We start from the raw sequence: 27,494 nt of genomic DNA, 5'->3' as shown, positions 1-27,494 counted from the left end.
TCATGAGACATAATTATTCATAAACTGCACATAGTGACTTATTATTAAAATATCTGTAATGTGACATTCCCCCATAGAGAGACCTCATGAAATAAATGTCGTTCCACATAAATATATATAACTTTGTCCATTCTGTTATTGCCAACTATCTTTCTCTGGACCTAGATCAAATATTCCCTGCTTTGGACATTCTTTTAAGCAAACCTTATTTGAAAAGATAAAACTGATAGTTTGTCCTTAATTTCCCTCCAAAGATCTAGATTATTTAATTACCAGTGCTGAACATTTGTGGTTGGCTTATGTTAGTACAAGTTAAGAAATTTAAATTCTTCCTTAATTAGATGATTTATAGTTTCTTCTAGCATTGGACTCTCCTAAAGTGCAAAGTCTTAATCTTGCACACAGAAAAGTCATTTATGATTCTTCGTAGCAGTTCCTAAGATTTGACCTTTTTCTTTTCTTTTCTGTGCAGTAAGCATCAGCATGATGAAGGTGGTATTGACATACTGCTAAAGATGTATCTTAATTGTCTTTTAGGAATTCTTAATGAATTTAGAAAAATTTATTTTTAAATTTTAAGAAAATTTTATTTTTTTTAGAAAAATTTATTTTTCTGTATTTAGAAAAAAACCAGGATACAAAACAAAATATGGTATTATAGTCCTGCAAGACATTTGGCATTCATTTACCTTAAGATGCATAAATCATAGCACTGAATTTTCCAGAAATTCTCTGGACTTTCAAACTCTAGACCAGTAATAGATAGAAAAGTCATTAGAAATTAAATTTACACTGAAAAAAAGTTTTTATCTCAAAATGTATCCAGACTTCAATAATCTCCCCACAAAATGTGACATCATGCCTTTTCCATCCTCACGTGAACATCTTGTCCCAACATACAGGCTGGGAAACAGGCCTTCCCGCCCCACACAGCCTAACAAGGAATTGCACTTGAGAACCACTGTCTAGGAAAATACACCCTTCCTTTGCCAAGCAGCATGCCTCCGTGTGAGAGGATTTCCAGACTTTAGCAGAAATTCTGCAAACTTTTTGTCAAGTATCCTGTAGAAGTAGGAACACAAACTTTATTAAATGGCAGCGATAGATATGAAAGATGGAAAATCTCTGCTTTTCAATTAAAAGACAGCAATAAAAACCAGTACTCATTTCTTAATTTAGCATAACAAGATACCACTTTTTAAAGAATTAGGAAGTGTCAAGGCCTCTAAAGTTTATTTTAAAATCATTTTATGCCTTCTTATATCTGAAAAAAAAAAATCTGGCTTTGCAGGCAGATGGGCAGGAGAACAGTTTCAATAAAAGGTTTAAAGATTTGAAACATTCTTGAAATAGTGCAGCAACTTTTCTGCTTGCAAGTAAGTACTCCTACTCTGTAACAACATAAATGCTCACACCAGAATGCTCCATACAAGTAGGCATATAATGCAGACTGTATGCATAGACATACACAGTTCTTTATTGGGTAGACTCAGCCCAAGGGAGCAGCAGGAACACATGGCCAGAGTGAAGGGAAAGGGGAGGAATGGCAACCCAAACTTTGGTCAAATTCCGTGTTGTTAAAGTACCCTCTCATTTAATCGTTGACTGCTTTTGTCTGAGCCTGTGCCATTTGCACTTTTTCTCCAACTGGTCTGATGAGTGCTGGTGGTAGCCCCAAGGAGAGTGGAGGACATGACTAGGGAAGTGGGGATGGTGGAGACAGTAACAAGCAACTGGGTGAGCTTATGACACATAGAAGAACCCAAATCCATCTGCAGCACAGGAGGAGGAAGCATTTCAGCTTGGGGTTGTTAGCTGGTTTAGGTGAGTAGAGGAGAACATACCCTGTCTAGGAGACTGGCATTAGCATCTCAAGGAAAGGAAGCAATGCTTCTATTAGTAAAGGATGGCAAGGCTGTTGTCTTGGTGAAAAATAGATTGTTAAGAAAGCAGACAGGTGATATAATTATGAATCATGTTGTCTATGATCTCTCTGTTTACTAAGATAATGAAGAATGTCATTTTGCCGTCATAACAGCTGGATTTTCCGAATTACCTTGCTACTGCATATCTTTGCTGTCTGTGTTGGTTTTACCCCTCCCCCACCCTCAGCCGGTCGGGCTGGCAGTGAGGCACAAACCCCAGGGTAAAACAAGAAGAAATCTAATACAGTGTGATAAACAATCTGAACAACAACAGTAGCAATGATAACAACAATAAAGAGCAATAACAGTAAGCAAGACAAAAGATATACAGAGAAATACCGCAGTGGTTACAGACAGCTCGCTCGTGATGCTCCCCACCACCAAAGCCACAAAGGAAAAAGTTCCCGTGCTGGACCTGACAACAGCATGGTATGAATAACCGCCTGGAGATCCCTTCTCCCTCTCTGCAGGGGAAAACTTAACCTTATCCTAGCTGAACCAGGACACTGGTTCCTAAGCATTATTGATTTAATTGCAGTTTAGCCATCAAGCTTTTAAACTGATTCAGGAGGAGATTAAGGATGCCATTATGCACTAATTTGAGCTGGTCAAACCAGGACTTCTGGGGTCTCACCTCCTCTCCCAGCCCCTACTGAATCTTTTTTACTGCCCTGGCATTTTTACAAACATACAGCAAGTTGGTTCAGAGAAAAGTAACTGTGAAATCAAGAAATCGTTTTTTCTGGCCAATTCTTCCTTGAATCATCTCACCGTATTGTCAGACAAATGCCAATGCTCACTCAAATGATGGAACAAAAACATCCAGGAAACAGCTCCCACAACTTAATTCAAACTGAATGATAACATATGCAGAAAGGGAAAATCCTTGGCATTTGGTATTTTGAGGGAAAAAAAGAGAGCAGATTTCAGTTGAATTCAAGTAGATTATGAGTAGTTTTAATTCATTTTTTCACCCAAGTCTTTTTAAGGATTTGATACTACATATCTTTATAGATGTTTAGCTACAATTATACAGATTTATATTTTATATCAGTCTTTGATACCAGAATTACTTCCAGGAAACTTGCTAACAATAGTGTGGTCTCTGGGTCAGGGTGTTGAAATCTAAACACTAGGACATTTTGTATCTCTTAATCAGGGCCCCTACTTCCAGTATGTTCTCCAGAGTCTCCAAAGAATGAAGGCATGCGCTTACTGAAGGGTGGAGATCTAGTCTCACAGGAGTTCAGAAAGGAGTGTGTTTCTTCCCAGGATTGGTAGTAGTCAACAAAGACCTGTTATACAGCCAAGTATGGAAGTGCAATCTTGAATCCCAAATGAGGGTTTTTTAGGGGTTTTTTGTTTGGTTTAAATCAAAACCATATGTCATGTCTATTCCTGAACAGTGACCATATCTAGCTGAAACAACTATTTTACATGATTTACATTTCCTAGTAAACATAGCAAAGCCCTATTTGCTGCATAAAATAGACGGACCTACACAGTAAGACGTTTGCCCTCATGAAGTTGCATGCACACCAGTAGCAGGGGATTACAAGAATGTTTATTTTACCTTTTGCCCAGTAATTACTCAACCATCTTCAAGAACAGTATTGTCTCTTTCAGAAATCAAAATCCATCCGTTGCTTACCAGATCTAAGCCATAATTACTTGAGGTATTTTTAGTTTTAAGTCCCATCTTCCTATTCAGCCTGAAGATACCTTAATTATATCCTGACAAGGAGCAGGAATCAACAGCTGCAGGCTAAATTGTGGCATTGAGTCTTAGTCCTTTCTCAGGCATGTGTGGGTGTTCATGCTGCCGTGGTAAGGAATTGTAGTTTCCAGAGAGCCCCTCTCTTGCTTGTGCAGAGAAATAGGAAAACCTCCACTTTAACAATTACTCTCTGCCTTATAGAGCCCAGTGCAGGAAGACTGAGCGCTAGTTTAAAAGACTACTTAAGGATTACTTGTATAATCTGTAAAATATGTTTCTCTTTTTGCTTTTACACATATTTGGCTCTGAAAAATATATCTTCACATATGAGTTAAGGCAGAAATTATATATGCCCTTAAAGGGTTATATTTCCACATTTTCAGTACCAGACATGTATTTTATAGAGCAACCAAAAGCTGCCTCATTAATTTTGGGGCAGGGAAGATTGACAATAGATTCTTCTCTTTTCTTGTAACTTAAGACTTGGACACTCTTTTATCTTCTGTCTAGATCTGCCATCTTCTTTCCTGTCCCTCTGGGATACTCTCATACAGCAGTGTTTTCCTATCTGTATTTAAGAGAACCACATGCTTAGCCCTACTCTGACAAACCTATAAACAAACACTGGGAGGATCAAGCATGGTATTGCAGCTATATCCCCTCCAGCATTTCACACTGGCATATTCTCAGTGTCTCCATGGTCTGATTTATCAAGAAATGGGATTCTTGTGCTACCTCCAGAGTGGACACCTGTATCTGCTTGCTGCTGTTGTAACCACAGGCTTCTTCTAACAGGAATTGCAGTGTGAGGCTTATAGAAATTTGTTAAACATTAAGTATACGGGGCACCAGAGGAAGCAGATGGTGCATGTGGCATAAATATTTATTGGCATATTTTCTTTAAGTCATAAGTGATAATTAATTACTTCAAACCCAAAGGAATAAGCCTTAATGGGAAGAAAATATTCACAGCTGTTTTTGAAGCAATGGATTATGAAGAGATGACTCGGGATGATTCATTAATGCAGTGCAGCCATTAAAAAAAGGATGGTCTCTAAAATATCAAAACCCATAAATCCAAGTCATTTGAGATATGCACTTTCTGAAGAGTAATTGGGACTGAATTTCAGGTACATTACTGCTAAAAATACTGGAGGAAGAGCAATATAACACATCCTTCTGACAACACACAATGTGTATCTAAAAAAGAATTGTGGCTGGGCTGGGGAGACACAAGAAAGTCATATCAGGACCTTATTTAGGTGAACTTGAGTGACTCACAGAAGATAGTATATACTGGGTTGTCTGCTTTTGGAAACACTCCATTAGGGCTTGCAAGGATACCGGCTGGAAACCTCATCTGCATGTTGGACAGCAGTTGGGCAGCTCGTAGAAGAGATTTTTACATAGAATCTGAAAGGAATAATGTGATTTTTGTGGCTGTCCTAATGAAAATACAGGGCAAGAAGGGGAAAAAACCTTTTTCCATTCACAGCTGGAGAGGGATACTGTCACTCTAATCATGTGAAGGACTGTACAACAGAAGGAATGCCCAGACTCGGCTTCAAGTTGATGTTTCTCCAGCCGTATGATCTCACTTTGGTGAGATAAGGAAGGTACCACTGTATATCTGTGGTATACCTGTCATGAAGCCTTTTGAGTTATTTGGATTACAGTGCAGAAGGTGTGCCTGAGCTGCTTCATACTCCGGGGTTATCACTTATAAATTGTTCCCCGTATGTAATAGTGTTGCCTCACACTTCCATTTGTGTACATTCTTTTGCAAGCAGCTACGTGGCATATCTAGTACTTCTAAAATAATATTTTTATTTCTACATTTCACAGCTGGTTCCTCCGAGAGAATCATTTTGGCAAGCATGGAAATTAATGTGAGACAAGCATTGCATCCAAATGTGAATGGATAATTAGCTCTGTCTTCCAGAAGATGCTTTTTTATTCTGAGTCACTATCAGCCTGTTCCAAACACTTCATATAAGACATATTCCAACACAAGATCCTCTTTAACCGTTTAAATATAGAGGATCAAATTCTACCATGTGTGGGGAGTGCTACATCTCTTATACCATTCCCAGTTTCCTATCTACCAAAAAGTTTAGCTATGCTTATTATTATAACTTTTTTTAATGACTCCAAAAAGAAGTGATGAGAGCCATTCAATGGCAGGGAAAATAAGTCACCAAAATTTAGTCAGTGGGGAAAGGAAATTGTAATCGAAAAGCAAATAACTGCAACATAAAAGCAACAACTGGTAATTTTCAGTTTCCTTATTTCTTATGAAAGATCTCAGATCTCCACAAAAAAGGAGATGTCAGTCCTTATAACACATCCATCTTCAGTAGGCATTTATCTCTATGCTCAGGGAAGACAAACACTTGGGAACTACCCAATTGAGTTCTTTCATCCCGTGACAGCACACCAATTCAATAGCAAGGCAGGGAACAAAATCCTGCCAGCTTCCCAAAGCTACTCTGAGGTGGAGCAACAGGAGGCTAAATATTATAATAGTAATGACAAAAAAAAGAAAAGAAGGAAGGTTGGAGAACACTCTATAGAATATTACCTGACGCTCCACAAATTTAAACTGGCAGTTTGAGAACAGTTGGGATCTCTCCCACAAGCCATAGAAAGGTTTTTTTTTCTTTTACAAGCATTTTAAAGGAGTATAAAACCAGAAGAAAGCTGAATGAAGATCACACGTTAGGTATTATGAAACTGTAAGCACAGGAAAGCCACACAGGCACACTCCGACTTCAGATAATCCTTATTTCCTCTTCATTAGGGTGTGTGTGACTGCACAGTTACATCTTTAAATAGCTGAGAAATTTGTGAGTGGGCCTGAGTGAGAACAAAGACCGTCTGCCCCAGGCAGTTTGTCTAATTGCCTCTGTTCCAGTTCAGTCTGCTGCTGGCTGTGACAGCAGAGCTTCTATTAAGTAAAATGAGCGGTTGTTTATTACAGAGATAAACACACAGGCCCAAAGACAGTGTGAGAACTTGAAGAACTACTAGGGCTGGAGGTCCTTTCCCGTAGTTCTGTGCTCTCAGCATTCAGAGCATGAAATCTGACTTTCACTGTAAATTGCACCTAACTGCAGTCAGGTGTTTTGCCATAGGTGTTTTCTTCTCCAGAACTCAGGACCTTGTATAGACAAGGTGTATCGGCATGTGCCCTTTGAACTGAAAGATCCACTACAGCTGTCCATGCCATATCCATTTTACCATCATAGTCTTAGCATACAGCTTTTTTCCTAGCTACACTAAGTTACCAGGGGTAAGCAAAAGCAGGGATAGGAGTTTCCATTTTATAGATATATTTACCTTGTCAACGTTAGAGAACAGTCGGGAACCACACCACACGGGGTTACTGAGATTACCTAAAACACCACTCCTGATAGTATTGAAGGAAACTGGCTCAAGCTGAGCTTTCTAGCTCCTTTTCCAAAAAGATCCAATCCAGTCCTCAACTAGATGCCAGGATTTCTCATCTCTTTGCTCTTCTGCAAAAAAACAGGGTGCTACAAAAGCCCTGACTGTGATCATCACTGTAGGAGTGTCCAGACCCCTGTCTGTAATGTGAGCCCTGTTTAGGGATGATGCCACAGAAGGCATGTCAGGGAGCCTCACAGTCCCGTTTGCACCACTTGCTCTGGACCTACAGGTTTAAGACAGCCATGAAGAAAGCAGATATTGTCCTGGTAAAAGAAGCTTGACTAGAGAAAGAGGAAAGTTCAGACAAGAAAATATTTTTTAATCTCCAGGTCCATCATTTCAGATACAAGAAATTGAAAGCCAGGAGATTCTTGCTTTATTAAAGGGCTTTCTTCTAAACCCCTCAAAAGCGTTATTCAGGTATTTTTTTTTTTTTCTCCAGCCATGTATATGAATAAGTATGTGGAACGAACAACTTATTTTTTACAAACTGCAGAGTTTAAAAATGGTAATGATAAAGCTAATAATCCTATGGACTCATGGACAGAAGATCTTTATTTCTGCCTGATGCTATTTAACTTTGTAGAAAAACACCCATGATTTTAGCAGCTGCGTGGTCTGGCTCTCGGAATATAGAGCTTGTGAGAATGAGTGAGTACACAGAAGTACAGGTACTTCTGGCTGACATGCAGGGGTTAGAGATGGTTTTGATAATTCTGATGCTGTGACCTCCTCTGTCAGATTCCAGCAGAAGATGTTTAACTGAGATATCCCATGTTATTTTTAACTGATGGTATGCAAATATAGGTAGAGTAGTATTTTTGTAAGTAATTTTTCTAAGCATTTGGGAAGAATCCATATCAAATCCACCAAAATTAGGTTTCCTAGTTAAAAAACACTTTACATAATATAAACAGTTAAAAAAAAATTCCCAGCTTGCTTCTTAAGCCATGTATTTGGGTAAGATAAATCCTTCCAGATCTGCACCTCCCCCACACCCCTTTTTTTTTTTTTTCCCCTGAAAGGTGATTAAAGAACTCTGTGAGAAATTAGTTACCTTTACTATTTCATACTGGATTCTGGAAGCGAATAGATCTTACTTCATCTGGGGCAAGTTGGAAATCTGTCAAAAGCTATATGTAATTAGGCAAAACATTGTCCCTGAGCAACTGTGGATTTGTGTGCATAAAAATAATTTAACAAACTAGTTGAATTATATTTAAATTAGTTTAAATATTTTTTTAAGAATCAAGACAATACCTAGGATAACAGCCTCAGTAAAGAATAATAATTACAGTTTCTGGTTGCCTGTTTACCAACAGAAATTATTTCAGGCTCAACTGAGAGCAGTGAAAGAGCAAATTCAAGTGGAGGGGAGACAAATAAAGGAGAAGTGGGGGAAAGAGGAAATTTAGAAGTTCAGTTAAGGCTTTCTTTCTAATTATGCAGTGGCATTTAGGGTTTTGAGAACGTATATTTAAGATGTCAAATTAACTGACTTGAAGAATCTTTTTAATGTGACTGAACAACACATTCTGCAGGCATGGTGATTCATGATTTCATTTTCAAAAAAATCTGTGGAATCCAAGACAGTGGAATCATAGAAGACACTTTTTATTTTATAGATGCTAACACAAAGCAGTCCTCTAAAAATAGGCAGGCAGAAAGAGAGGGCAGCACTGAAGTAAACCCCTACTTATGCAAAAGCAGACAGACCTAGCGGCCCACTCCTTTCAGGGACACGTTTGGCAACAGAGCCTTCCCTGATGGCTCCAAAAGGCTTAAATAGAAAGACAGAGTCCTGTGTCTTGAAGGAGCCATGTCAACCTCCCATAGCAACAGACTCCATCAGCAGGAGTTGAGCATTGGGCTTCAGCTTTTTTCAAGCCAATTTTAATCCCTGATGGTCTGTGGGAGGCAGGTGAGAAGAACAAAGAAGGCTGGAGGGTGGGTAGCTTTGATAAGGAGACAGACTGTGCTGCCACCAGTGCTGACAGTGGGAGAAGGAGGAACTGATGCTTCTGCCCCACTAGTGTTCTTCTTGTGACTCCTCTGCAGTTTGCAGGATCTGGTATCTGATGTGCTTGACATGCCACACAAAGCTACCATATTCTGCATGATAGAGATTAGATCTTCATTTCCAATCAAGACACAGTTTATGAGTACAAATGGTCAAAGTCTCCTGTCTGACATCTGTAGTCACTTTTGAACTAGCTGCGTATCTAATTTGACAATAAGCCAGAGGTCCTAGAGGCAAAGGTTCCTCCAGGTTTCATGAATATAGAAGAAACTTGGAGATTGTAAGTGTACCAGCTGACTGTGAACTCTAGCCTTGCTTATACAACAGTGAAACAAGACAAAGCCACACCTTCATAAACACTCTTCTGAAGGGAAGTGGCAGTCCGAGCTTATACCTAAAGATGCTGAAAAGTTAACCTTGAAATGTTAATACATAGATAAGCAGGCTTTTCTAATCCCATCACTTACATAGCTAATCAGAAAATCAGCTGTTTTCCAGACCACTTCATAAGCACAAGAACATGTCATAGTTCTTCTTTTTCAAGTAATCTTGTGTCTTCAGAGCTCTACCTATTTATAACCCAACAGCTAGGGCAGAGCTGCCCTGGAATTTGCAAAGCATGTGTGAGCAGACAGATGCTACACAAGTCTCCTTCAGCAGAAGCAGAGGTCAGTCCCTAAAGGTTTAGTTTAAAATGACTGAAGCCGTTGGTAACCATATGTTATCTGTATTATAGAACTTTATTCAGAAATTATGAAAAGAGAGATTGGTGAGCCACAGCAGGAAAAAAGTCCACAGACTGAGCTGATGAAGTTGGGCAATTAGCCTTTTGTTTGAAGCATACTCTTAAGAGGGGACACACAATGCAGAGGGCATCACTGCTGTTCTGGGTTAATCCTTGACTGACAAGCCTGGCACTGAAAAAACTGCTGTTTTTCTGCTTTCATGTTCCTGTTTTCCTAGTAGTTTGTGTCTTATCTTCATTGCCTTTGTGCAACTGAACTAATGTGGGTTAGTAGATTTAAGGCTGTATTTGGAGACTGTGAATTGCTGAATTTAGAGGCTACCCAAGGTATTGTGAATTGAATGTTTAGAACCGGGTATGTTATCTTCAGAATTGCAATGGAAACCACGAGCTAGTTGCTAAGAGTTTGGTTTATGTGGAAAAAGTCTCTAAAGAAGGAACTAGGTCAGTCACAGAGTAAGTGGATTTTTTCTATTTGTACTTTAACTTAATCTAAAGATTTCTACACGGTGACTCTGCTACACATCGACAATGAAGTGCATGAAGCTAAAAACATTGTCACCAAACTGCATCCATTATAAAGCTCTAATTTCTGTTGCTTGTAACATTGATCAGCTGTAGCTGGATCTTCTGTGTGCTGAATGCAAATACTGTTAAGGGAAGGATGAAGCATTCCTTTTCAGAGGGGAAAAAACATGATGGTTTTGGTTTAAAAATTTAATTTTAATCTTATGATCCAGGAAGCAAGAAGCAGCACTGGGGCCAGGATGGGCTTGGTGGGGAGAAGAGAGAGTTTAGGGCATTATCCTGATCACTTAGGTTTTACAAGCCCAATTTTTGTTCTTAATGTGTATATTGATCATACAACTGAGCTCAGTCAAAACCCACCATCAGACCTGTGTGTTTCTTAGCTTCCACCTCATTTTCTCAAAAGCAGAGAGAACTTACAGAATGGTGTGCTTTTACTACAGAAAGATCTCACTAACTAGTGGAGCAAAGGGGCCTGTTTTTAATCTGGATTCAGTAGTTTCTGTTTCACCAGATCCAGTCCTGAAATCCTTTCCACAGAAGGCTTTGAGTAGAGATTTATCAGGAGGCATGTTTCAGGAGGTGTGACAACCATGGAGCTGCTGATTTAGTCTGCTGCCCTGCACAGTAGCATTTCCCATTACATCTCCCCACACTGTAGTCCAGAACAAAGACACTTAAACCCAGGTGACAGCAATACATAGCAGACCTGCCTCACTGTGTGAAAGACAGTATGAAAATGAGAAACATGGTCTAAGCTATTATGCATACTAACATTATCCTACAAAAGCATTTTAAAAGCCATATTTGGTATCATAGTGAAGTGATAAACTATTGAGTAGTAGGTGCAAGTAAGAAAGAACTAGCTCATTGTTTAAAAAAAAATTCCAGATATTGCTGCTTTAGTTTCTGATCTAACAGCAGATATCTAGTTGTATGACACACAATTTATCTTTCTATGCAGCTGATAGCACTTATGCTTTGGTAATACCTGCTCATTCATACACCCCAGAGACCTGGAGCATGTGGAACTTGAGTCCAATCATTCTCTCAGAGTCACTGCTATGGGATATTTTCACTTGACATCTTTGTTTAGCAAAATCATTTGCATTTTTAAATTAGGCTTAGCAGCATTTACTTCCTCATCTTTCTCAAATATTGAAAATGCCTGTAGAGCACTATAGACTGTTTTACATGCATAGATAAGCAGAATGGATTTAAGTACTTATAACTTTTTAATCTCCTTATTTTGCTTCTACATGGCATACAAATGTCTTGGGGCAAAATAATTGATTTTTATAGTAGTTTAGAGCAACACTGTACCAAATGAGACTACCTAGGAGTGTTTAAAAAATAGTAGGCAAATACACAACTGTCCCAGAAACCTGAACATTCATTTAGTAATTCACCATCAATGTTCTCTTCCCCATATATCCAACATCATAATGATTCCCTGCTTCAGTCACTTTAAAGAATACATCTGTTTAGCTTTGTAGACTACAGGCAGTTATATTTCTTGGCTTACCAAGACTGACCTGGGCAGAGACTGTCAGGACAATTAGAATTTAGGGCTGCAGGGAGTCCGTCTTTCACCTCGGTTTCATTGTTAAATAGCTCATTTTTCCAAACAATCAAATATTTTATATTCTTTGGTACAGTTATTTAGCAGAGTCTAGCCTATAGTTAACCACAACAGTTAAAACTTCATGGCATTTTGACAACAGAAAGTCTCCACAATTTCTATAAAATCTTTTCCCTGGAAGTGTCTAAAATTTGGAAACACTATTTTGTAAAGTTTTATCTTTGTCTTTCTGGAGCAGCCTGGTCACTGACATATTGTTCCAGACTGTGCTGATATTTGGGTAGCAGGCATCAGCCTGCCCTGCTGAGCAGGAGATCAAAGGATGCAGGAAAAGGGAAAGGAGCAAGACCAGCTTCTGTACCCACAACCCACAAACTAGTCTCAGGTTTATACTTATTATTTTGTTCAAGAACAAGTTCTCCTTGAAAATAACATCCCCTGCAATGGTCTGATGGAACCATAATTTTTCCATATCAACAATCTTCAAATACAGGAAATGGAAAAAGACAAGATTAACTTGAACAAAGCTAAATGATGGTATCAATTATGGTTTATTGGTTTATATTTATCATTGTTTTATTTGGACTGGCTTTGAAATCAGATTTTTCAGCTTTATTAACTGTCACAGTTATATTATCTAGGCCTCTGAGATTCTACTGACATTTAAATGGGTACAGAAAGAAAGAAAATAAATTATCATAAGGCCTAGCAAAAAAGTAATTTAAGAAGACTAATGCAGGCACATAAGATTTTTAGAGACATGTACATTAACTTTGTAGTCTTGCACAAGCAGTAATACTTTCTATTCATTCTGTTGCAAGAACTACTTTTGACTCCAGTCTGTAAATTAAAACGGTGACAGATAAACATAAACTTTTTAATGGTACAGACAAGCAAAGGGCAGAAATATTAGGCTGGATGTTTCTTTCAGCCTTGATGGATGCAGAGTCATTTCTGTGAAGTATGTTTTACAACCAACGTGTGCGTGAATGTGCCCAAGACATCAAATTTCTGAAGCTGCAGTGTAGGGAGACTTCACCTCTTCAAAGCCTAAGTCACAGTGAAAACCTGACAGCAGCTTTTCAGCACATGACACAGAACTATATTGTACAAATTGTACTGAGAGGTGCAGACATATTGGCCTTGTATCAGTTTTAGTAAATGATTGTGGTGAAATGATCAAAGCCACAAGCTTCCCAAAAAACGTACACAAGCAGCATCCTTCCACACAAGTCCTACCAAACCTAGATGCTAAAAAAATTCCTAGGATCTCAAAAATTATGAGATAGTTTAATTATTAGCTAAAGGGTAATCTCATGTGAGATTTTAGAACATTTATTTAGAAATAATAATTTTGCAGCATTTTTGTTTCTTTCCAAAAAAAATAAATAAATGGTACTTGAAACTACTGGGATTACAAGACTCAAGAAGCTGCAAGTTTAAAGAACAGAGAGGTCAATAATTAGGGGTTCTTACAGACAGGCTATGTATACACACACACATATATATCACAAGAAGTCCAAGTGTTTTTATTTAGCCTTCACATTAGCATAAATTATTCAAGTGAAAATAAATGTAAGGTTCTTTTGGGGAGCTTTGCAGATCAGCATTTTGATAACCATGAAAACAAATTATCTTGTCACACAGACAGAAAAAACAGATGACTGCATTGCTAGAATCTGCTGGAAAAGGCATTCTATGCCATCCCAATATAAGACAAAAATACATGAATGTTGCTGGTCATTTTGAAAGAGACAAAGCTCACAGAAAATTTCTGGACAAAATATGACACATTGCCACTCCTTTGGTATTTTCTGGGAGTTACAGTTTGCTTTGTCTCAGATGCATGGAGTAAACCAATATTTTTTTCTAGGGCTTTCGCTGACTTTAGCTCCTAAGGGAGCACGACATGCAGCTGTACGTTCTATGAAACAGACACTTACCATTGCAGTGAGTGATGTCTTGCAGTAGCTATATTTGGTTATTGTGCTGTGGGGAGATTATAATGTTCTAAATGATCTATCTAAAGCCAGGAGACCCTGACTCTGGTCTAATAAAAGTTTAGAGCAACTGTATTGTTTTTCTACTTCTGTACAAATGAAATTAGAATGAGAATAGGGCTCAGAATTCCAAAACTGCCATGCCATTGCAGAGTTATTGCTGAGAGCAGAAACTAATGAGGTCAGACACTCCATTAAATCCTTAAAAACAACTGTCATAGCAATCATAGTTGCTGTAAAATTTCAAAACCCTCTTCACTAACTTTATCTTCACAGTTCTACATTTAAAAAGGGATAAAGTGTTCAGTAACATAATAGTGTATAAGAAACAATACACATCCTGAGAACAACACCTGCCCAAAACATAGAAGGGAAAAAACATGGAAATAAAAGCCAAGCCTGTGATTTCTCAAAGGATAATGATAAATAATCAGAACATCACTGCATTATTGTGAGATGCAGGTTACTCACACTGGGCACAAGGAGCAAGTGAAGATACAAACACACAGTCAGATACATATTAAAAGTCACATTGTGTGGATTTCATACCTGCATCACCCAAACCAGGACAGAGAGGAGACAGCCGACTGCCCTGACATACAGCTACCTACCTGCTCCCACCACTCCTGTCAGCAACAGATGCTGAAATCATCTAAAGTGAACAAAATAACTACTGAGTGTCGCTGGGGAAAGCCTAAAGCGCAAGGAACAGCACAATTTGAACTTGCCCTTCCTGCTCTGGAGATAGTCATTGCTTCAGTTCTTTGCCCTCAAGGGCTGCATTCTCATCATCACTTTGGCTGGTTTTATGTACAAATCTACTATCAGTCTTAGGCTCAATGGTCACTCAGCCTTCCTAGGCCACACAGTTGTATCCTACACATCCTTAGCCTTAGGTGTTTAAACTGTGTTTTTCCTTTGCACCCAGGAACTGCCTGCTCAGAATTGTTTTCTCCTGCAATCTCTCCAGGGGCTAATTATCTTTTCCACTTCTGTTTGTAGGAAATGAAACGTGAGTTTTATGGGCAGATTGCAGTGCAGACCCAAATCAGTTACTTCCTCTAACTCTCTCTTGGGCTGACTGAATTGGCACCTTGCATGCCTAAGTAGACTTGGTGGTGTAACAGAAGACAGGAGAGAGGATGGAGAAAGCAGAGCATCAGACTTGGAATGTAAAAACCCTGTAAACTCTTTTTTCAGACAGCGTTTATACACTGACATACCAACCAAAACAGCACAGAACATGGTGAGTTCTGCACAAATCCCCTGCAAATCCAAATACACACACAGAAGTTTAGCTTATACCGAGGTGTATGGCACCAAACCCAGCCTGACACTGAGCCACAGCTGAGGAGGATCAGCTGTATGGATACGGTGGCAGAGTGACAGGGATGAAGCTGTTTGTGCCACCTGAATGTTGTCCTGCCACCATTCTGGCATTTTGATACTGTCTTTAACTGCATGCTTGCAATCCACCAGTTGACATAGATTAGAAATAAAGAAACCATGTTTAAGAATGTCCTTTAGGTTGCAAAGTCATAAACTCAGATGTTAGAAAATGGCAGATACACAGTTCTCTACTTCTTCATAATTCTGCACCTTTTTGAAGTCTTTGTGTTCACTGAATCAGGCAGAGATACTGTGTTGCATAAATGTGGGCATACAAATTAGAATTAAGGTTGCACAAGTTGTGTGTATATAGTTCTAATTTTTCAGGTCTTGTTTCTTCCGTTTAGATTCCTTTCTTTTATAACAGATAACTGAAATTTATTTGGGAGGATGGTATATATAATGTTCATGTGTTTGGATTTTATGGGGGAAAAAAATAAACACTTCCTGCAGCACTTTAAACAAGTGTTGATCACAGCCTTTTACAGGGCAGAACACAAGACTATGGCTCTCACTTCACTTACCAGAGTAATTATATCAGTTAGATGCAAGGGACAGCTATTATCTCAGTGAGAGGGAGGAATATAGTGGATTTTCAGTTCAACCTCTTCCCTAAGAAGAAGCCAAAAGAAGTCATGATTCATGGGAGAAAAGGGACCAAGCATCTCAAAGTTGTTTCTTTTCTCAAAAGCTGCTAGCAGCTCCTGGCCATTACAGCACTGTGAAGGAAGCTACTACTGTTGTGGCAGGCTGAACCCAACCTTCAAACATCTCTGCTGAGCTAGTATTTTGACATAGAAGAGAATTGGAAAACAGATTTTCTTCTTAATTAAAAAAAGAAAAAAAAATTAGCTTAATAAAAAACCCAAAAGCTGTGGCTCATTTTAATCTCACCAAAAGCTTTAAGATATTTCATAGGACAAAGAAAAAGCTTTTCCTTACTGTCAGGCATTGATACAGATCTTAGAAAGAGGCATTAGCACTTCCTAAACCAGAAAAAAAAAAAAAAGTTTAGCAATCTGTTATCTGGGGCAAATAGTACAGAACTGAAATAGACTTCACCCTAGAACAGACACTTAGGAAAAATACAGTTTGTTTGTTTTTTTAAATTACTGTTGTTAGTAAGACACTGAGACAGCATTTCTTCCTTACCATCTTAACATTTTTTTATCTAGCGAATATTAAAATGCCAGTAATACCGACCTTGGTTAATACAAGCTGAAATGAAAGCAATAAGGAAAATACAGACAATAATATATTTCTTTGCTTGTTATTCAGCTGTTTACTAGCATCAGTACCCTTACACAAAAAATGAAATTGCTTTACTCTTCCAAAGGGAGAGCAGTATTACACTCTTAGCGATTCCCTGAGGCCATCTGCCAGTGAGTAAAATATATTGTTTGTATATTGCATTATATCCTTAAGTGCTTTATAGACAAATTTGTTAACACGTAGTTCTTTTAAGAAGTAGTAGTCTTAATTTGCAGACAGTAGATGCTGAGGTGTCTGCATAGTTTCTACACTGACTCAAGACTAGATTTCAGGACTTGAAATTGTTGATCTAGAGAATTTACTCCATACACCTCTTACCAGTCACAGAAATTATAATGCAAAATAAGGAAGAAAAGAAGAAAAAAACAGTTTCTTTATTTTTTATATGATCCTGGAAAGTAAAGGCTTCTTCGGGATCAAAGTTCAGCAAATCAGTGATGATAATCTGCCTGGTACTGTCATAGTAGAAATGCTTGGAGAGTTTTATGAAGAAGAGGATTGGGGATCAGACCTCAATTCGTGTTATTCATGTACAGGAATCTGCGTAGTAAAAGGGTTTCTATTTACAATGTGAATGATGTGTTAAATGGTTTCTGGATATATAGCATACTGCTTTCTGCCAGTACTGAGACTCTAGATTTGAGTGCAGTGGTACATGTTCACCAAAATAAAAGTTTTGTACTCACTTGAGCAAACAGGATTTCTACACGGGAAACACTATTGAACCAAAAGTAGATATTAGTATCTAACAGGGAAGTTGTGGGTGACTATCTCACTATGTAAAGCCAGAATTTGGCTGGGTTTTTTTCATTTTTGTATTATGTAACACCATTTAAACTTTGTTGTTTCCTCACCCCCAAAATAAATATTACCTAAGCCAGAAAAAAAGGCAGTATCTTGAAATTTCTGGATGGTTTCCAGACAGTAGCTTTGTATGAGTGGAGAGCAGACACATTTTAGAAGTGAAAAGATGTTTGTGGAAAGACATGAATGTGAGGTGCAAAGGAGAAGTGTATGGCAAAGGATTGACATTTAAAGATACTATGATTAGGGCAAGGTTAGGTTCTAGTTAAACTAAGCTAAAATACATTAACCTGGATCTGAATGAAAGGAAAAAGTCAGAATTTGATCGAGGTCATATGCTGCCCTGACCTTGGCTCTTTCATCATAATCTATGCAGTATTTCACTCCTTACAGATTATGAATTATTCTCTAATGTTGTTTTGCCTTGTTTTGATGGAGGTGTCCCTCATAATTATCTGAAAGTTCATCAAGCAATGCAAGCTAGTGAGAGCTTAAGTTTTGTATTACATAAGCAGAAAACAGCGAGAGATTTTTCAGATGGATCTTTTTCTCTTTGAGAAACTCTAGTGAAGTATCTCCAAGGAAACTATCCTCACAGTGAGCTTTCTGGAAGGTAGCAGTAGTGCAGAGCCTGCCAGGACAGAGCTGTAGAGTTAATTTATGATTACAGTAGCCATCTAGTCCCAGCTCCTGCTCAAGGCAGGGCTGATCTCAGAGCAAACAGCAAATCAGAACAAGTGAGTTCTTCAGTGTCTTTCACCAGTGCAAAACTGGTTTTGTGCAAAAGTTACCTATAATTAAAACTGCAAAATCCACAGAACAGGAAAAAGCTGAGACTGAATTGGCAGTGTAATAAATCAACGTCAATGGAATCTGACAAGTGTGTTTGGAAACCGGATTCACTATTGCTGTAGGTTTAATAAGTTCATTGGCTTCTGAAAATAAAATTTTAAAAAATATGAAAGACCATATGACTTGAAATAATAAATATTCCTGCTTATACTATTATTCTTCTAGTGAGGCATTAGTGAGTTATATGCCATCCATGCCACATGAAATAGAGATGATTTTTTGGCTGCTCAGAAAGGATGTACCTTTAGGATGGTAGTTGTGCCCGCATTTAAAACAGCAAAGATGTACCATTGTACCAACATGTACAGGCAGCAAACAACAAAATAAGGTTTGTTTGAGAGTTGTGTTTGTCTGGAATGTACATGCAGAAATGACTGCTCCTACACAGCCTACCACTCTGGCATATGGGCTTGGAAACAAAACTCCCAAGTAACAGCCCTACCTTCAGTACAGTCGTGAACATGCCTGAGCAGACTAGAAACTGGACTCATACCTTCCATCACTCCTACCCTGCTTGCCAAATTAATGGTTGCCTAAGCAAATGCACCTCCATGCACCTGTGGACTCATAGCTGTGCATCACTGCGGGCACTGGGCAAGTACACGTGCAAATCGAGCATAATTTTCTAATGCTTTGTAATTACCTATTGCTGATACGTAAAATGCCTACATGTAAAATCCCAGTGGAAAGTAAGAAAAAGTATTGTCTTTATAATTAACTGTAACACATTTAGGACATTAGAACTACCACATTATATTGCTAGAGGGTATTTTTAATACTTTATAGCTTAGAAATTTTTATAACTATTTAGTAAAACTTAACCCGCCATAAAATACAGATGACAGTGGCATATCCTGATTGTTGACATTGCAAGGCAGAGAAATATCTTTCCTAAAATTCTGAAAATATCCAAAAATGGTTTTAAGTTCATATAAAGATACCATTAAATTATGTAAAAGGCAAAAAGCTTTGTTTTTCAGTGGGGTTTTCTTGGTTTACATTGGGAGGTCTGGCTGGATCTTTCCATCTGCTGTGCTGGCTGTTACTGCAGATGGTCATAATCTGTACATATGGTATGTGCATATATAAACTAAATAATCAGTGTTGTCTTGGGCTAAAAGCAGGCACACAACAAGAGCTCGGATGTCTAACACAAGAATATGGGTGAAGGGGATAATTTAGAGCATTTTGTTTTTCTAGGGAAAATTTACGTAGAATTATTGAAAGAAGAATTTACTGTTTGCTGGAAAAGGAGAAAAAAAATTTAAATCACTCATCTCTTAGAAGATAAATTCCAGATCTGCAATTTATTTGGAATCAGGTGTTGGCTTTAGCTCAGCCCTGAATCTGTGCCAGGTTTTGGTTTATATTAAAACAATACCAAACTCTCACAAACTTCTAAAGAGATATCCACAACGCTCAGGACAGTCAGCCTAGCTTTGGAGTTCCTCTTGGAAATAAAGCTGGAGGAAGTATTTTCTTATTTCTGGAAACTAGTAAAAGGTCTTCCAGTCACGTAAAAAAATTAAAGTCTTCAGAAAATGAAATGGTCTTTAGATCTGAAGTTTCTGTTTAAGTCAATCTCACTACCATTAAACTGTTGCTGAAACGCATCACGATTAAAGAAGGGACAAAAGACTTTGACATTAAAAGTAGTACTTTCCAGTGTATCACATGTAAACTTACTAGATAGTAAGCTGTTCTGCCATCTGTTGTAGTGCCTGGTTAGCACTGCTGAAAACTTCTACTTGCATACTGGCTCATGAACCAAGGTTAAAAAAATTATTTCATAAAGTCTTAAATTTCTACTTTGGAAGTTTGGAAAGTTAGAAAAAAATCTGATAATTTTTATGTAATGTGGAGAAAACTCTAAGGGCAGCTCACAATTTGTGCATAAATCAGTACTTGCACTTATGAAACATTTAGCAACAAGTGCCTGAAAAGAAGAAATCATTGGAAAAGCAAGACATGAAGAGTTTATCTGATATACAGTCAAATGCATTTTTAACATTTCCTCTATCTTTTCTAATATCCTCTGTATTACAGCGTGTTGGCAACATTTGCCCATTCATCAGACAAGCTAATTTTCAGAGCAGATAAAGGCTGACTCAGTTTTGTTCTTTTTCACCTTTCTTAGTATCTACTCTGCTATTCTCTTTGCTAACCTTTCAACCTTTCTTGTAATAGGAAAAGGCTTCATATTTTCAGCTACAAGGCTAGAAAAGTAACATATATTAACTTTTAAAGGATTGCTGCCATTAATATGTTTATACTCTACTATTTCTTTTTCTCTCTTATTACAGGTTTGTTTCGTGAATTTAGATGCAAACAGAGATGATTGCAGTGATGAGCAAGTGAAACAGGTAACAGTTTAGGACTTAATAACATGCACAGTGCATCTAATCAGGTATACCAGGACTGTCCAGTACAAACCCAGATCAAAATTCTATGGAAAAATCAAAGCCAGCTCTAGATTTTTAAACCTTACAGAGAGCAATACATCAGGAATCTGAAGTTATCTCAACACCAGGCCATATTTTATAGCTTTTCTTACTCCCATCCCAGAAAGATCTAATGGATTGTTGGCAGCCTGTGAATTCACAGCAGTTATCATGTGAGTCGACTTCTTCTTCAGCCTTCGTTTTATCAGAGAAGTGAACATGGATATGTCATACATCCAATTTTTTAATTTGACATACTACTATACGAAAATAATTTCTGATGTCTCTCTTTCCTACTGCCAAAAAGACCTTGAGAATCTTCTGCTCATTTAGGTCTTGTTCAGCTGACAAGTCTTACTTAGTCAAACTCCAGACAGTTTGACTATGTGATCTTGAGGAGAAGTCTAGATAAAACAGAACTAAAAGTATGCTTTACTTGTTTAACTGAAAGTTTGGAGGGCTGAAAAAGAGATTTTTTTAACAAGAAAAAAAAAAAGGCTTGGTTATTTTACAAACACTAAAACAAACTAAATCATGATATGCAATTTAAAATACATACCACACCAAAAAACCCTCAAATACGAGGAAGTCACATTTTAAAGATATGACTTGGTGTCAGTTTTCAGTCTACATCTTCCTTTATCAGTTCATCATCCTGGCTTGGTGCCTATGATCAACACAGCAATAGGACAACAGTGCATGGTAAGTGAACAAAGGTAGGATCTCCTGACAGTGTCCAGGGAGTTCCTCAGTAAAGCATTGCAGTTAATTTGCTGAAACCACTTTTAGCTCATGGGAGGACAACCAGCTGGGACCCAGTTGACTCCTGCAAGTCATGCATTAGCAGGAAATGTTCTCCTGTGCTGTTTTCTGCATCTGTTTTCTGGATCTGTGAAAATTCAGATGTCAAAAATAAATACAGCTTCTTGCAGTGAAATTATTTTTCTTTTGAATCAGCAGGTTAACTGTGCAGAACAGCTTGGGAGTTTTAACTTTACTGAATCCGCAGAAGCACTGGTTGTTTTCTAATAAGCAATGGTTTTATTGTTGTTTACAGTGTTTACTAGGGAATAAAAGCTATAGCAAGTCATAAGGAAATACCAAAAGTTTCTCTCTCAGTTTTAAAGCTATATATCTGTAAAAGCCAACTTAAATTAGCTTTATGCGGCTACGCTTTACAGTGCCTGGAGATCAGATTGCTCCCTCACAAGCACAGATCACCTTTGAAAGCAGCTACCTGATTTTTACCTATCAGCCCTACAGCAGTGGTGCATTCACCACCCCTGTGCTTCACGCAGCCTGAAGCTCTTCCTTCACAGCAGAGCCCAGCCAGCTCCCCGAAGTGCTGCACCCCACCATGCTCACAACTAGCACTACCCACCTGGCACACGGCGAGGACTGGTAGCAGAGAGACCACAACATCTGGCCACATTTTAGAAATTTATTTTCTGGTGCTGAGTCAACACACATTAGCCATGACTGGAAGATGGTACTTTTCCTTTAGTTTTCAGTGTAAGTAATAAAAATTCACTGCTAGCACAGGTACTGTGCATTCTTCTCTAAGAAGAAACTCACTCATCAAGATTTTTGGGTATAATATGCAGTTTGTGTAAATTAGTTTTGAGTGGGGTGGGTTTTTATACAAGACGCTGATGTGGTGAAAGCATTTCAAAGAAGAACTTTAAAGATGTCAGCATAGCTGTTGTTCATATGAAATATGTAACTATTTACTAATAGGTACTATTAAGATTTTGCATTACCCATTGAACCTTGGAATAGGTTATACTGGGGTTTTTTGGTGTAAAATAATCATCTTTCCAGACTTTTCCTTTTTTATTCTAAACAAAAGGTAAGGAACTGAAGTAAAAGATATACAAAATGCCATGATTTCCTACCTGAGAAATCTAATAAATGTGGCAATTTAGGCAGTAGAAAAACAGAGATACATAGAGAAATGTGTGTGATAACAGAAAGGTTATAATTTGAAAAAAGAAAAGAATGAGAACTTTTTGTACTACACTGAAATGTCAAACTGAATTGAAGCACTCAATTTAGTTATGTCAAATATAAATACTTAGCCTCATCTGAAGATCAGTCTACTGAAAAGTGAATTGTTCCCCAAAATTGAATTAAATTTGCTAAGCCAGAAAGTTTTATTATATCCAATTCACTCTGAGGAAAAATAACAGTATTTCAAGCTTATTATTTTGCAGATGAAAAGGAAAAAGTGAAGTATCATTGAACTGCATACTAACTATAGCATATGACTGGGTGCCTGAGAGCTACGTTCACTTAATGGCTTTGCCATTTGATGGTCCATGTTAGTGCATAAAATGGAGGTGGTATTTACTCCCTCTATAAGGGGTCACCCTTGTTCATAACGCAAGCACACTGAGATCCTTGGCAGAAGAGCCCTCTTGGAGTAGGGATTGTCCTTTTGGTCTGGCCTTTGTACGTGAATGAGCACTGATGTCTCCTGCACACACTGGGGACTCCCAGCAGTATCACAATACAAATCTTCTATGTTATGTAGCATCATTGATGTTTGACTATTACTACTTTTGGCTCTAGCAGATACACAACAGGTAGAAAATGACTGTGTCATTACAAAGAAAAGGTCATGAAGGTGGCCAGTGGAACAGCAGAGAAATTCATGTTTCATCTGTGTATTAAATACTTCTGTTACTTCAGGTTTAGTATTGCATCAATTTGATCAGCAATTTCCAGCTGACTTTCCCTTTGGTTCCTTGCTTGTCACATGCCTGGAGGAAAACTGGATTTGCCTGTTCTCATTATCACACTTACTGAATCTTTTCTGGTTTAGACAGTAACAACAGTGATCTCAGTCTCTTAGGAACTCACTCGTAAGAGGAAGGCCAAGCATTTAGGTGCACAAATACAATCAAGCTTCTTTAGCACATGACAATGTAAGGGATAACAGATTGTCCTGCTGGACAGTTGTGCAAAAGTTTGTGCTGTTACTGTTGTCTTTCCTGGTGGCTCAAAAGAAAGAATGTGCATTTTAATGCTGCCAGTTCTATTTTTAATGGACTCAAAGTAGTAGGTTCAAGTAAGCTCTCTAAAGGGATGCCTATAAATCGTATTTTGATATTTATGAATATAACTGTGCAACTCAGACTTTGTTACCTGAGAGCAAATCTATCTTTCATACTACAGAGGTTGATCAGCGTCTCTCCAAATCTCCCCAAACTCATCAGTTCGATGAATGTACAGCCACCAAAGGAAAATGAAATAGTCCTACTGAGTGGATTAGCATCAGGAAACCTTCAGGCTGAATATGAAGTTCCCCAGGTAGGATTCGAACTTATCTTTAAGATCACATCACACCTGTGAAGGACAGAATTTGGAAAATGAAAAAAAGGAAGCTGAAAGCAAAGACCTCGCACCAGTTTAAGAGATGGGTGGGAATTTGCAAACATAAGAAATAAATCTGACAGAAGTCTGTTAAGTGTGTATGGTGGGGGGGTGACACAAAGATAGGAGAGAGATCCTGCTATTCCCTCTAGATCCTATGGATGTCTGGACTGCAGCTGATAACGCTTTAAGCCCTATTAGCAGTTGATCCTTCAGGGAACGCAGGCATTGGTGGCAGAGATGATTCATAAACCCAGATTTCAGGAGCAGCAGGAGTCAGAAGGGCAACACAAAGTGGGGAAGGGGAATATGTAACACTCTTCCTGTGCACATAGCTAGATCGGGGCACAGCTCCTTTCAAGTGAAGTTCTTGCTACTTCCCACTTTCATTCCCCATCCATCTCCTCCCACGCATGCACCTCAGGAAAAGAGCTGACGATAGGACTTGAAGATCCCAGCGATTACTGTAAGCCTGAGTGTGACAATGGAAAATACCAAGCTACATTAACCATACCAGAACTGATACCTCATTTAGCTTCTGTCAACTTAGAAAGTAATTAATGCATTAATTAAAACTTAACATTTAAAGGACCTAAAGGCAAAGTTCTCATGCTAACTCCTTCACTCCCATTATTGCCAATGAAATGTTCCCTATCTCTGATCAGGAGGCCAAGAATTCCTCTTACTGGCACCACACAGAGAAAGGAAACAAATAATAACATTTGCTTAAAGACATTTTAATACACAACTTCCAGAAGCTTAATTCATTGTAATAAAAAGCTTTTTCTTCCTTTCAATTTTGTCATTCTTTATGCCTGTTCATGTTTGCCTAAAGAAAAAAAATGAAAAATACTTAATTACTTTTCATCATGATTCCGATCTCATTTGGACAAGCATGAATTAGGAACAATTTCATTAAAACTGCACAGTTACCCTGGAGTACAAAGCTGTCTCAGCAAACTTAAAACATGAACAGGTATCTCCGGTTTTATCTGTTGCAGAAAAAAAATAGCAGAAAAATTTTTTTCACTGAAATTGTGTATAAAAGTCTTCATGAAGCAGGCCCTGTAACAGCAATATTGCAAAGATTACTGAATGTTGTGCTATACCAATAAGCTCGTCTTTAAAGAGGGAAATTGCCTGGTTTTGAGTTTTCTTGCCACTTGTGACTAGTGGATGAATTTAGAAGATTTAAAAAAAAAAAAGATTACAAGCCTGTGGTGGGAGCAGCGGAGCTCCAAACCCCACTTCCCTGGAGGTGGGGAAGCTGCTGCAATACATACAGGGGTGTTTTGAGGCCTGAACAAGATGACTCAAGCACCCAAGTCATCCCCATCTCCGAGAGACTGTGGCCATTAAGACTGCTGGCCGCCTTGGAGAGAGTGCAGGCAAGAAACAAATGAGAACTAACCTGAATTTCTGTCTTGTAAGATGAATAAAAGCTTTGCATTAAGCCTGGGTGAGATTTGTTGGCCAGATAAGCACATACTATGTTCATCCTTACATTTGTTTGGCTTTCTAGAGAATTTAATCTGTGAGGAGACTCATAGTTTTCATACAAGGATTTTTACCCTGCTCTCCCCTCAGCCTTTTCACAAGTACAACCCTGCAAACCGTGGACTGAAGAAACAGCAGGGGACTGCTTGATCTAAGGCTGTGTAACATTTTTCACAATGCAGTGTCTGCTCAAGTCTGATTGAGCAACAATTTCTTAGCAGCTAGTTCAAAAAAATCTCTTCTGGTTTACTTTTAACACACTATTTTATCTGGTTTTCTGTTCAGACACATTTTTTAGGTGGAAAGAAAGAGCAGACTAATAAAACATATTATTCTAACATAATACTCATCCCACTCCCTTTATTACTAGATTTTTGCTTTGCATTCACATTCAAAAGGTCTAGGATGGGGTTACATTATGCTAGATATCGTGCAAATGCACAAGGGGTCCAGGGCATCTTTTGCACAGCTTAAAATCTACCACCTCAATCCAGAGTTGGTTCCACTCAAGAGGACTCTTTCCTGGGGGCCTGGAGTTAAAGCACAAGATCACAAGCTGTAAAAAGCTTGGCTTTGCTTCAGAGCACATCCATACCACAAACATAGTTCCATGCAGAGATAACAACTTAGCTCTGTGGTTGTATAAATATCCAACAGTTTTAATATCAATAAAATGAGGATAACAAGAGTTTCTTTCTCTCAGTTTCTGTCCAACTTTCAACTTAATTGTACAGCTTCTCTGGGTAAGACAACTTTATATAAAAGCTCAGCACAGTGCACAATGGAGCCCCATTTCCAGTGGAAGGTTATACTGGTCTGAAATAATGAGGCTTTGGGCAAATAAGGAATGAGAGGAAGAAGAGCAAAGAAACAAAATAAAACACTCCTAAAACAGTCTGTAAGAATATCTAAAGGTGACCTGTTCTTAACAATCTCATCAGCCAGTATTTATGGGCTGTCTTCAAACAAGCGTTGCAACTGAAGCTATCTAGAAAAGGAGTTCATTCCCACAGACAATTCCCTCAAGAGACAGGTAATACTGGGTGGTGTGAGGCCATTAATAAGACTGTGCCAGATGGCTAACTCTGACACGGCTAAAAGCAAGTAAGGCTCTGCCATTAAAACAAGAATTTGATTGAAAATTAATGACTTGATACTTTCAACAAAATAAAAAATGCCCCTGTTATGCAGCTGAATTCTCTACTAAAATGCTTGTATAACAAAAGCTGTCGGTCCAAGCAGTCTTACTGGGCATACACGTAACTGTACATTGTGTTACAAACATCTAAATGACAAGTTGTATTGCATGTTTGCAACAGAACATTCCTGAGATTATTTACAGAGAGGGAAGCTTAAAAATAAGTTTTATTTTTTAATTGAATAACTATTTGAGATTCTTTTCCCCTCTAGTGTCCTTGGCTGGCAGATGTCTGCTTGGTTCAGTGTGCGAGAGGGGACAGGAAAAACAGCGCAAGCTGCATCATTTTTGAAATAAACAAATTTCTGATTGGGCTTGAGCTCGTTCAGGAGAGACAGCTGCAGATAGAAGCTCATGTCTTAAAACCTGAGGATGACACAAACTGCTCAGTGTCCTCAATAGAAGAAGATTTCCTCACAGCATCTGAGCACCTCGAGGATGACAACGAGGCTGATGAATATAAAACTGGTAAAAGCAGCCAGACTAAGCGTTAATTCTGCTATTGTTCCTACTGCAAAACAGCCATGGCAATGCTCACAGAAAGTGCATTTGATGTTAATTCATGCACATACCTATTTGTAATTTAGAAAATGCATAGCCACTTATATTTTTAAATTGTTCAAAGACAAGGATACACGGATGTGCAGTAGTTTTTACATACCAGTAATGTGTTACACAGTTGTGCAGCCATTTTCTTTT

General features: G+C 38.3%; 1 protein-coding gene across 7 annotated transcripts in view; it reads left to right on the top strand.

Moving 5' to 3' along the window:
- The window catches only part of SPHKAP (SPHK1 interactor, AKAP domain containing), a 73,661-nt gene that overhangs the window by 30,364 nt on the left and 15,803 nt on the right, over window positions 1-27,494 (top strand). For all 7 annotated transcript variants that reach the window (XM_074911859.1, XM_074911857.1, XM_074911864.1 and 4 more), the window contains 3 exons: window positions 20,588-20,647; window positions 23,903-24,037; window positions 27,008-27,263. In XM_074911859.1, coding sequence (XP_074767960.1) covers window positions 20,588-20,647; window positions 23,903-24,037; window positions 27,008-27,263 — 451 coding nt within the window. The remainder of the gene's footprint in view (window positions 1-20,587; window positions 20,648-23,902; window positions 24,038-27,007; window positions 27,264-27,494) is intronic.

The sequence above is a fragment of the Athene noctua genome, chromosome 8 (genome assembly GCF_965140245.1).
Source record: "Athene noctua chromosome 8, bAthNoc1.hap1.1, whole genome shotgun sequence".
Taxonomy (NCBI): Eukaryota; Metazoa; Chordata; class Aves; order Strigiformes; family Strigidae; genus Athene; species Athene noctua.
This window is presented reverse-complemented; position numbering and strand designations above follow the sequence as displayed.